General features: G+C 38.8%; 1 protein-coding gene across 1 annotated transcript in view; it reads right to left on the reverse strand.

Moving 5' to 3' along the window:
* Positions 1–13,003, reverse strand: part of SLC26A7 (solute carrier family 26 member 7) — a 146,878-nt gene that overhangs the window by 116,569 nt on the left and 17,306 nt on the right. The window contains exons 2-3 of the mRNA XM_052651652.1: positions 7,534–7,644; positions 396–568 (exon numbers count right to left, since the gene is read on the reverse strand). Coding sequence (XP_052507612.1) covers positions 396–568; positions 7,534–7,644 — 284 coding nt within the window. The remainder of the gene's footprint in view (positions 1–395; positions 569–7,533; positions 7,645–13,003) is intronic.

The raw sequence follows: 13,003 nt of genomic DNA on the forward strand, positions 1-13,003 counted from the left end.
TGAAAGTCATTCAGTCTTGTCTGACTCTTTGCGACCCCAGGGATTATACAATCCATGGAATTATCCAGGCCAGAATACTGGAGTGGGTAGCCTTTCCCTTCTCCAGGGTATCTTCCCAACCCAGGGATTGAACCCAAGTCTCCCACATTGCAGGTGAATTCTTTACCAACTGAGCTACCAGGGAGATGGATGTTCATTAAACTTAAATTTCATGATGTATGTATATCAAATAATTATGCTGTACACCTTAAGTTTATACAGTGTTGTGGCCAATTATCTCAATAAAACTGGCAGAAAAATTCAATTGAGAAGAAAAGTTTAATTTAATAAAGCACCAATTTCCTTTTCTTGGCCACTCTCTCCCTTTCTTTACTCACAAATTTCGGTATACTTACCTGAATCACACCGCCAAGAAAGGAAACAGCTGCAGCAACACTGATCCTTTGCATCTCAAAGTCAGATAATCCCAGTACACTTGTGTTACTGCGTGTGGTGAGGTTCTGACTGCTCAGAGGGACAAGTCGTTCCACTGCATTAGCTGATATTAAGGATGTCAAGGCAAAAGTGCCTAAAATGGGGAAGGGAATCCTCTGTTAGTATCAGACTGAATAAACATTATTGTATTCCACCATTAAAGGTGAATCTATCTTATAAAACCAAACCAGATCTATTAGAAGGACCCTCCTCTACATCCCCACTACTCTACCCTTCACTCTATGGAATAAACAGAAACTCACCTTTATATACACTTATTTCTTGCACATACAGCCACACCATCTACTTGCTATTCCCTCCTAAGGCCATATGTTTTCCCGCCTCTCTGAAGATCTATATAGAGAATGCAGGACAGGGATAAAGATACTAGTGGCTCAGAGGTTAAAGCGTCTGCCTGGAATGCGGGAGACCCAGGTTTGATCCCCGGGTCGGGAAGATCCCCTGGAGAAGGAAATGGCAACCCACTCCAGTACACTTGCCTGGAAAATCCCATGGAGGGAGGAGCCTGGTAGGCTACAGTCCATGGGGTCGCAAAGAGTGGACACGACTGAGTGGCTTCACTTTCACTTTCATGGACTTGGTATGGACTTGAATTCAGCTCCTCCATTTATCGCTATTGCAACACAAAGTACATTACTCTGAGTCTAAATCGCCTCATCCATAAAGTGAGGGTGTTGCTGTGGCTCTTGTTCAGTTGCTCAGTCGTGTCCAACTCTTTGTGACCCCATGGACTGCAGCACGCCAGGCTGCACTGTCCTTCACCATCTCCCAGAGTTTACTCAAACTCATGTCCATTGAGTCAGTGATGCCATCCAACCATCTCATCCTCTGTCGTCCCCTTCTGCTCCTGCCTTCAATCTTTCCCAGCATCAGGGTCTTTTCTAATGAGTTGGCTCTTTGCATCAGGTGGCCAAAGCAGTGGAGCTTCAGCTTCAGCATCAGTACTTCAGGGTTGATTTCCTTTAGGATGGGCTGGTTTGATCTCCTTACAGTAGAAAGGACTCTCAAGACTCTTCTCCAACACCACAGTTCAAAAGCATCTATTCTTCGGCACTCAGCCTTCTCAGTGGTCCAACTCTCACATCCACACATGACTACTGGAAAACCCATAGCTTTGACTATATGGATCGTTGTTGGCAAAGTAATGTCTCTGCTTTTTTTTTTTTTTAATGAGGGTAATAATGCCTATAGTCTAGTGTTTGAGAAGAATATGAAAGAGATGATAAACACCTCAATAAGCTCATATGGAAAACGGGACCCTTTGCTGAATCTGAGACTCACTGCCGAAATGCTTGCTCCTCCAATCTACTTAGACAATCTACTCTTGTCTTTCCTTGTTTGGCTCAAATCCCATATTCAACATAGCTCCATCACAAACCTTCCAGGCCAGGCTGAATCTTTCTATTCAGGGCACAGAAACAACAACATGCTGTGGCCCATGAAATGGTTAAATATACCATTCCTGTCTACCACGCCTAGATATGATTCAAAGGTATTTCCCAAGAATTGTCCTGGCCTCACAGAAATGCAGGGTCATTTTCACCGTGTTCCTCTCTTTCTGCCAAGAGCTCTGATGCTCTTATCTTGGCACAGCATGTCTGAGAATGCAGCCACACCAGCAGGCGGATGCCAGTTCCCACAGAGAGGGTGCAGCAATTTGGGATTAAAGAAACAAATTGCAGCATTGTGCAAACATTCCAGCTCACTACCTAAAGACCTTAGTTTGCCCCAGATCATAACTGACACTTTGTAGAAAAGAGTCTACATCATAAGGTGTAGACATCTCAACAAATGGCATGCAGCCTCATAGAGCAAGAGAGCCAATTCAAACAGAGACAAGGTCTCAGTAAAAACCCAACACAAGCAATCCCTTGGTTTCACAGGAGAAGGCAGTATGTGCTGTGATTCAGAATAGTATGATGATGGTAGCCTCCAATACACCTCACCTTAAATCCCAGCACACTGAATCTCAGTCTCTTTATCTAAACATAGAAAGCATTCCTCACACAATGGGGTTGTCATGAGACTTAAAAGAAATCATGTAATCACCTGGAGAAGGAAATGGCAGTGCATTCCAGTACTCTTGCCTGAAAAATCCCATGGACAGAGGAACCTGGTGGGCTACAGTCCATGGAGTCAGAAGAGTTGGACATGACTTAGGAACTAAAAAACTATACACACACACACACACACACACACACACACACACACACACACACACACATTTATATATATGCCACATATCACAACATATGGCACCTAAAAAATAATTCATAATGAGATTAAAACCAAAATGCTCTATTATTCAATATTAACTGCTCCATTGAGTTGATGGTACATAAAAATGGAAGAAAACTGAATATAGTTCTCTCAGGAAGCTAAGTCATTCTCAATAAATCATCAATAACTATCAACTTCCATGATCACTGTTCTCATCATAAATTATTAAATTAAGAACACATCAAAGAACAAATATATCTAATGATTAGAGACAAGGTTCTGTCATCAAGGATAGGCAATACCAAATAAAGAATATCTGCCATAGAATCTGTTCTTGATAAGACATTTTTTCCAAATATGTTACAATAAAATTCCTCAAAGTTTGATAGTCCTGAGAGTAAAGAAGTGTGTCTTTTGGCATTTAAGGCTAGGACATAGCGTAAAATGATTTGTATGAAGGCCACTAGAACAGCGACTAGAGAACTGAGAACAAAGACAATCTAGGGTTAATTTTTAAGTTTAGGCCTACCTTTCCGAGGATCTGGAAGAAGAGAAGAAGGACTTGAATGGTAAGAGGAAAAGGCCATCTAAAAAGTCACATCCCAAGATGTGTCTCTAGAGAGAAAGATTCCCAGAAAAGGGTACGGGGTACACTGTGCCAACATGGTTATGGAAGTACTGCCTCTTTTCAAAGGCTGTTGCTTTGCTGTTTCTGAGACAGCTGATGACAGATAGTCAAGGATGTTGAGGCTGTGGTGACTATATGAGGGTGCTGTGAATGACATTTGACCTTCTCTCTCTTATTGGTCTGGCTTCGTCTTGATCTCCTCCCCACTTCTCCTCTGCTCCTTCCCTCACTTTGTCAACTTTTCACCCTGTCTAGGCTTGAAGCCTACAAGTGGTAACTTTGAAAGTGAGTGAAAGTGTTACTCGTTCAATCATGTCCAACTCTCTGTGATCCCACGGACTGTAGCCTGCCAGGCTCCTCTGTCCATGGAACTCTCCAGGCAAGAATACTGGAGTGGGTAGCCATTCCGTTCTCGTGGGCATCTTCCCAATCCAGGGATCCAACCCAGGTCTACCACATGGCAGGCAAAATCTTTACCACCTGAGCCACAACCACTAAACCCAGCTAGTCATTTTAGAGTACCGTGGGTAGCAGGGCCTCAGGATTGGACAAACCTAAGTTCAAATTCCTGGTCAACTTATCGAACCTCACTCAGCTTCCTTAGTGGTAAAATGATGATAAATATCTAGTTAAAATTTGCGTAGAGATTCAGTGAGAGTTCATATGTAAAAATCATCTATCACAAGTCCTACCCCATTTGGTAAATAAATATTTGCTTACTTTTCTTCTAAAGACTACCCTCGACGATCTCCCTGATCTTTTCTCTAAGTTGCTGAACAGATTATTCTCTTAAAAATATTTTTCTCTAATTTTAGAAGATAATTAGATCTTACAAATTGTCACTTAAGGGTTATCTTGAACAATTTTGCTTCCACTGGATTGATACCCAAGTTTCTGTTCTTTTCTTCTTTATTGTAAGACATTTTTTTTGCAAGTCACAAGAAGCAATCAATGATTTAACCTTTAAAAAATATAAATAAATTTATATTAAAAAAGAAAATATATATATATGTATTTTAAATTAAAATAAGAAAAAAATCACATTATTAAAAAAAAGTACATTTGGTATCTTTATAGTCTGGCTTTTAAGTTATTTGCTTTTAAACATACCTTAAGCATAATTTATTATTGAATTTCCTAACTCATTATTGCATTCTGACTACCTGAATTGGAGTTAAAATCCCAGATAAAGTGATTGTTCTTTATGAAAGCAACATCAGTCTTTTAATAGTAGAATGGAAGTAGGAAGCTTCACACACTTCCTTACTAAAGTACAACAAAATTATTTAAAAGAAAAATATGTTCTGTATACTAAATATTTTTAGGAAATTTAGGTGAGATTCACTTGGTTCCTAAATTTAAGATCATAGGAAAGAAAAAGTAATCAGTATATTTCTTGAGTATAAATAGATACACAGTGTTAACCTTTTAATATTATTCGAAAGAATTCTAAATCTCTTAGGATAAACAGAGAAATGAGAAGGTCCAGCTGACTCTGTCCTTTGGAGAAGTATTGATACAGATGAAGAAATAAAATGCCTTAAGCATTTATTGTGTTGCATGGTGTCTACAGGCAAGTCTGTAAATTATATGTATTTTGAAATGTATATTATTAACCTAGTAGACTACAAGATTCCTGTTAATAATATTTGTTAACTGTTAGCTGTTAACAATATCTGTTAAATACAAAATGTTATATAAATGGCAGTTTCACAGCAATGCCACCGGTAAAATGTCTATAATGATTCCTTAGGAAATAAAGTGGTTTATATAAACTCATACTTACGTATATCAAGTTAAGTATTTTAGACTTCGTAAAGTAATTATGGTCTATTGGGAAATTTTTTTTACCATGTTCATGTATCCTTTGTTTAACAGAGGCAATGCTTCAAGGTCAGCTCTATAAGAATCTACTTTTTTGTGCTAGTGACATAGTTAACTGTTTTGAAGAATGAAAATTGTTAGGAAATTAGAGAGCGGGAAAATTTGAATACAATAGGCTTCAAGAACTTCTAAATCATTATTGTGCTTTTTCCCCTTTATATCAGCACAAAAGGAAACTGCATCCTTGAGCAGCTGGTTGAAAAGAGGAAAAGCTTGGGCTTCAGATTTAGCCATATCTCACTTATAATCTGGGCTTCCCTCATAGCTCAGTTGGTAAAGAATCTGCCTGCAGTGCAGGGGACCCCAGTTTGATTCCTGAGTTGGGAAGATCTCCTGGAGAAGGGAAAGGCTACCCACTCCAGTATTCTGGCCTGGAGAATTACATGGATACAGTCCATGGGGTCGCAAAGAGGTGGACAGGACTGAGCCACTTCACTTTCACTTTTCACTTTCATGCATTGGAGAAGGAAACAGCAACCCACTCCAGTACTCTTGCCTGGAAAATACCATGGATGAAGGAGCCTGGTAAGCTACTGTCCATGGGGTCGCAAAGAGTCGGACACAACTAAGCGACTTTTCTGTAATGATTACAGCTTTTATTAATTTTTATGTAGCAAGTAACAAACTAGATAGTTGCCCATCAATTATCTCATCTAATGCTCACTACAATCATGATTTTTTTTTTTGGCATTTTATTATCAAGAAAGCAGTAAATAGATCTTTAAAACTTTGCCCAAGGTCATGCAGATAGCAAAGAACAAATGTGACACACACCCAGATCTGTCTAACTTCCAAATCTTTGTTTTTAACCAGCCTACTCTATTATCAGATTACTTGTGATTCACATTTTATTTGATAATGCAATGTTAGGCAGGAGAGGTATACTAATGAGAGTGCATGTAGAGTCTAGCTTAGAAGAAACCTAAAAGATTGTATAATCCTTTTTTTTTTTTTTGCTGCACTGGGTCTTCATTGCTTTGTGCAGGAACTCTCTAGTTGTGGCAAGTGGGGGCTACTCTTCATTGCCGTGCGCGAGCTTCTCACTGCAGTGGCTTCTCTCTTGCTGGGGAGGCTGCAGGCTCGCAGACTTCAGGAGTTGTGGCTCACGGCTCTAGAGTGCGGGCTCAGGGGTCGCGGTGCATGTGGAATCTTCCCAGAACAGGGATTGAACCCATGTCCTCTACATTGGCAGGTGGATTCTTATCCACCGTGCCAACAGGGAAGCCCTACTCCAATATAAATGTGTGGAAAATAATTTTTAACATTTGAGTGACTAAGTTTTATACAGTCTTTTCTTTTCCTCAGTGTGCTTATTTTCATTTCATTGTGGCACCCCACTCCAGTACTCTTACCTGGAAAATCCCATGGACGAAGGAGCCTGGTAGGCTGCAGTCCATGGGGTCGCTAAGAGTCAGATACGATTGAGCAACCTCCCTTTCACTTTTCACTTTCATGCATTGGAGAAGGAAATGGCAACCCACTCCAGTGTTCTTGCCTGGAGAATCCCAGAGACGGGGGAGCCTGGTGGGCTGCCCTCTACGGGGTCACACAGAGTCGGACACGACTGAAGTGACTTAGCAGTAGCAGTAGCAGTAAATTGAGAACATTGCCCTTCTCTTACAACTTAAAAATGAATGGAATCTTTAGCAATAACCTTGGTTACATAAGAACATAGCAGTAAGTCACAGTATGTATTGGACACAAAAAGTTAAATATCTTATCCTAATATTTACTGATATTCAGTTCAGTCCAGTCGCTCAGGCATGTCCAGCTCTTTGCAACCCCATGGACTGCAGCACGCCAGGCCTCCCTGTTCATCACGAACTGCCGGAGCTTACTCAAACTCATGTCCATCGAGTCCATGATGCCATCCAACCATCTCATCCTCTGTCGTCCACTGCTCCCGCCCTCAATCTTTCCCAACATCAGGGTCTTTTCTAATGAGTCAGCTCTTCACATCAGGTGGCCAAAGTACTGCAGTTTCAGCTTCAGCATCAGTCCTTCTAATGAATATTCAGGACTGATTTCCTTTAGGATGGACTGGTTGGATCTCCTTGCAGTCCAAGGGACTCTCAAGAGTCTTCTCCAACACCACAGTTCAAAAGCATCAATTCTTCGGCGCTCAGCTTTCTTTATAGTCCAGCTCTCACATCCACATTACTGATATTATTTGTTGATAATATTTGCCCTAATATTTTCAATAGTAAAGTGAGAATTGTGTTGGAAATGTTATCATTAACAAATGGTCACTCTGAGTCCTTTTCATTAGTAACATGGGAAGCATAAGAATAGGCAGAAATTATTACCTGTGGCAACATGACGCCCCATTCCAAATATGGCGTAAATGATGGCGGGAAACAGAGACCCATACAAGCCAAACACCGGGTGCACGGATGACAGAACCGCAAAGGCCAGCCCTGTAAACGTAGGGGAAACAGGACCATCTTTAACCTCAAGATACAGTCCATTACAAAGCAGAAGCATATTGGTTTATTAATGATGAAAGGAACCACAATTTATTTATTCTACTTGTTCAGGGAGAGACTAGCAACATTGTCCAAATATCAGAAAATTTACTCATTAGCTCATGTTTACATTTCAATTCTAAAACCATTCTTTTTGGCCTACTACATTTTACCCTGGCTACAAGAAGTCTACAAGAAGACATTAGCTCAGAGTGTCTTCCTGGTAAAAGTGATAGCATCACAGCAAAACATCTCCACACACACTTAAAGGATCATTTTCACATGTTCATTCTATTCACACGGTACCATCTGTGAGACTCACGGAAGCAGGAGCAATACCGTGGACAGATAAGAAGCCAGACATGAAAGGTGACTGATACTGGGTCACAAGGGACACACACATTCAAAGTTGCCTGGCTGACTGACTAGCTGACTAGCCTAAGATTGTGTATCGACCAGAGTGTGACTCCTTGCATGTCTCATTACTGGACCCCAGCCTATATATTCAGGTATAATTTCTTAAAATGAAAAAAAAATCAACTTTATGTATTCAAAGAATAAGTAAGGAGTAATTCAAAACTGTTCCTTTTTATTCTCCTTAGATACTACTGCCTGCCTAGTTTGATTGTTACAGGCACACAAAAAATTTTCCTAGACATGTCTAAATTAACACTAGCCATTTAAATGTGACCAAAGTATGCGCAAGTATAAACTGATTAAAGCAATCTTGTTTGTGGCTGTTCCTTGGCATTAAACAGCTAGTTCAGCTGGGTTCTGATAACCCATTCAAATTTGTACAATATAATGATAGCCATTTGATTGGACATAGTGGACTTGACAAGCTACAAAAAGATTTGAGGAAGGAGGTAGCATTATAATCTAGATTACCTGAATGTTAGGCCAGTTAATTATTCACACTATGGAGCCTGGTACTCTGGTTCCCAGATCAGTACTTTTTTTACTGCCTAACTTTTACTAATTTAAAGTTAATTTCCTTAAAATAAACTCTAGCTCTACATCAAATTTTTTTTCAAGCAGTACAGGATAGTTCAGTTATGATTAAAATGTATGAAAAATCTACCAATTACTAGTCCTTTCTTAATTTTTAGAAACCTACTTGCAGAGTCCAAAAGACTGTTCTATACATCTGTGTCTCTTTGGATTCATGTTGATGTATGGCAAAACCAATACAATATTGTAAAGTAATCAGCCTCCAATTAAAATGAATAAATTTAAATTTAAAAAAATAAATAAAAGCTCAAAAAAACAAAAAACCCTACTTGCATCGCTTGTTTGCTAACAATGTATTCCTAAAAGTCTTGTGAAAACAAAAAAAAAGTGGTTATAGAAGAGTCAGCAGCAGACGCTGCTCTAGAATTTCACACAGGTATGGCGAGAGGCAGCAATCTTGTTGTTGAGAAAGGGGGTGCAAAGGTTCATATCTCTAAGCCAGGTTAGCACTGTAAGGCTAAATATTTCCCCATCCCAATAACAAACACCTCCTGGCATTGGTAGGGCAAGCAACTGTGAAAACATTGTGCGCATTACAGCAGTCATGAGGAGGAGGCTCCAACCATAGAGCCATTTACCCCTCTTAGGGGCCGCCAGACATGTAACCAGCCTGCCCCGCTCCTGGTACCTGACGTCTTGCCCTCCGCGCGTGCGCTCCCGAACCATAAAGCAGCACGTAATCCCTCTGTCTCAAGCTCCTATTTCTGAGGAGTCAGACTAAAGCATATTTAAATTTATTTCTCTATTAATAGATTATAACGTTGTATTTTAGGTTTATAACAAGTTAAAAACTGAGAAAAGCTCTATTAGAATTGCTGATACATATAAAATTGCAAAATATTTCAAGTTTTTGTATGCAAAAGCTTAAATATTGAGAATTAACCAGTTTCATGACAATGTCCTTTATACAGAGCCTTACAATGAACTTTATTTGATCTTCATCAAGTTAATTTTTTGTGGCAACTTACTCTTGACCAGACCACAAAAATATCTGCAGCTGACACGATTCCGATGAGCAGCCAAGTTCAAAAACAGCTGGGCTAGATGATGACCGTTTCCTTTTATCCAGTTTGTTCCCGCTTTTATGTTTCATATTCAGTGCTCGCATTTCATTCAGTTTATGTTTTCCAATCTGTCTCTCTCTTTTCTGTTGTTGTTCTTTCTAAAGCCTTTATCATGTGTAGTAGAAAAGCTTTTATATACACTCCAGTGTTCTTGCCTGGAGAATCCCAGGGACGGGGGAGCCTGGTGGATTGCCGTCTATGGGGTCACACCGAGTCGGACACGACTGAAGCGACTTAGCAGCAGCAGCAGCAGCATATATATAGATGTATAATATATATATTTTAGAAAACATGAATTTTTGCTTAGCTAAAAAATGTATGACATTTTGGTTTTACTTGTTTGACTAAGTATGAATACAATGCTAGATTTCTAATTTATGGTCACTCAAAACTTTCATATAATTCCATTTATTCTGATATCTAGTATGACTGCTAGAAGTCTAGAAACCTTATTATTTTGGCAATTTTTGAAAAAAAAATATTTGATGAGTCTTGAAACTTCTAACCCAATTCTGAGAATATGAAGGAATACCATGCTGTAAAAAAAAAAATTTATATATGATACAATATTATTAACTAAAGTACTGATTTTTTTCAAATTTCACAAAATTTTATACTAGTAGCCATTATGTTTTTATACCTTATTCAAGATGCCACCTTATATTTATTTGCATTGAGCAGCTTCAGCTGCATGCAATAAATTCTGATAAATTCTCTTTTCATTTTTATTCCATTACAAATGTTTTCTAATTTTCCTTGTTACGGCTTCTTAGATATATCCATCATTTAAAAGTGGACACTTGATTTCCAAATATATGGGGATTTTAAGTATCTGCTATGTTAATTTCTCATTTTGATATTAAGTTCTCATTTAAATGCTTTCTACTCTGCAATCACCTTCTGTACTTTTTCAATCTTTTAACTTTATTGAGGCTTTCAATAAGTATGTCAAAGATCTCTCTTGGTAAGTATCACATGGCACTTGAAAATATGTCTCTTATTTCAAATCTTTTTTGATATCGTTTGCCAATATAATTCCACAGTGATAAGAGAACAGACTCTGTATGATTTCAATACCTTTAGGCCATGAAATTTTGCATGTTGTTTTACATTTTTACATCCCTGGATATGTTCCACTGTCTCCTGTTTATAGTGTATGGGAACTTGAATGGAACTTGTATCCTGCTGTTGTGTGAAAACTGTATAAATCTTAATTATGTTGAATTGGTCCATAGTGCTTTTCAGGTCTGCTATATCCTTCTACTTTTCTATCTATTCATTCTGTTAATTTTTGAGAGTCTGATATTTAAACGCCAACTAAAAATCTTATCTACTTAAAAAATAATTGTAATATATAGTGAAGTGAGTGTCAGTCGCCCAATTATGTCAACCTAATGGACTGTATGTAGCCTGCCAGTCTCCTCTGTCCATGGGATTTCCCAGGCAAGAATACTGGAGTGGGTTGCCATTCCCTTTTCCAGGGGATCTTCCCGCCTCAGGGATCAAGCCTGGGTCTCTGGCATTGCAGACACATTCTTTACCAAGGAAAGAATGGTGGCTCTTTCCCTGAGCCACCAGGGAAATCACATTTATATATGTGTATATATATGAACAATATGCAACTTTGTTCTGTATTCTCCAGGTATCCTGTAAATGGGTTATCATACATTCGTAATTTAAAAATATACATACCTGCAGCCATGACTCAAGGGAAGGTGAGTTGGGAAAAGATAGTGGTCTAATTAATTTCTGTTAAAATATCTTTGGAAATTTTACAAAAATATATGATCACGTGAAGACAGCTGGTCTTGGAAGAGGCACATGCAAATAGAGGTGCAGTACTAAACAAGATATACACTGAGCATGTAAAAATCAGTGTGATGTGCTTCATACATGAAGTGTGTGTGTGTGTGTGTGTGTGCTCAGTCATATCCTACACTTTGCAACCCATAGCCTGCAGCCTGGCAGGCTCCTCTGACCATGGAATTTTCCAGGCAAGAATACTGGAAAGTGAAATTGTTAGTCATTCAGTCGTATCTGACTCTTTGTGATCCCATGGACTGTAGCTCACCAGGCTCCTCTGTCCATGGAATTCTCCAGGCAAGAAAATTTGAGTGGGTAGCCATTCCCTTCTCTAGGGGATCTTCCCAAACCCGAGACTGAACCCAGGTCTCCTGCATTGCAGACAGATTCTTTACCACCTGAGCCGCCAGGGAAGCCTCATAAAGCTCTACTATGAAACCAAATCCACTTATTAAATTCCATGAGAGAATTAAAGGAATATGAAATATGAACTGTAAGGTCCTTGCCTGAAACAAACATTATCCAACATTAAACAACTTATGTTCAGTTTCTAGAACAATCAGTGTAGTCAAACTTTAAAAATAAAGAAACTGTGAGAGATATGATCATAGAAACTTTTATTGGAGGATTACAATTTATGTGGGTTAAAACATGGACAGAATTTTTACAAGATTTTTCCACAGGTTGCCCATGTTCCTAAAGAGCTGTGAGGGACTTTGTTCTGATAAAATTGATTTTGTCATTAAGAATATTTTCTAGGGCTCTTTTGTTGACTGTCACATTTTTTTGGCTTCTAAATATTATTCCTTTTGTCCTGGAGGCTCTGTGTTTCATTGATATAATTTATCCTGTCAACTATATCTTTCTTAAAGCTCTTACCCATTGACTCCCAGAGCACCATGATATTCATGGACCACATTCCCCTTTGCTAGCTTCTCATCCACTTAAATATCACTGTTTCGTAAAGTTTCTTCCATTCTGATTCCTCTGTTTATTCTAGAGGACCATCCACGCAAGATCGATGTTGTAGGATTGGATGGGATAATCATGGTTAATTCAAATATCTTAATAATATTATCCTAAACTCTAGATCCAGAGGTATATCAACTAGAGATCCCCCGGACACTCACATAACAATCCCAAAATGAAAATTGCTTATTAATTATTTATTTTGATCCCATCCACCATAAATTCCACCACCACAACAAAACAGTATGCATTAAATACAAACACAAAATGTAGCTGATTCCCTGTTTACATAACCCCTATCTCAGAAAATCACGCTATCACCCATCTAGTCACCCGATTCAGAAATGTAGAAGTTATCAAAAACATGGTTTTTCTTTTTCACCCTCACATCCCTGAGTACATTGATCACCTTAGCTATTCCATTTAAAGCTGGTGGATTCTTTCTCTCCCACTGCTGCTACTCC

This window comes from Budorcas taxicolor, chromosome 14 (genome assembly GCF_023091745.1).
Source record: "Budorcas taxicolor isolate Tak-1 chromosome 14, Takin1.1, whole genome shotgun sequence".
NCBI classification, from domain to species: domain Eukaryota; kingdom Metazoa; phylum Chordata; class Mammalia; order Artiodactyla; family Bovidae; genus Budorcas; species Budorcas taxicolor.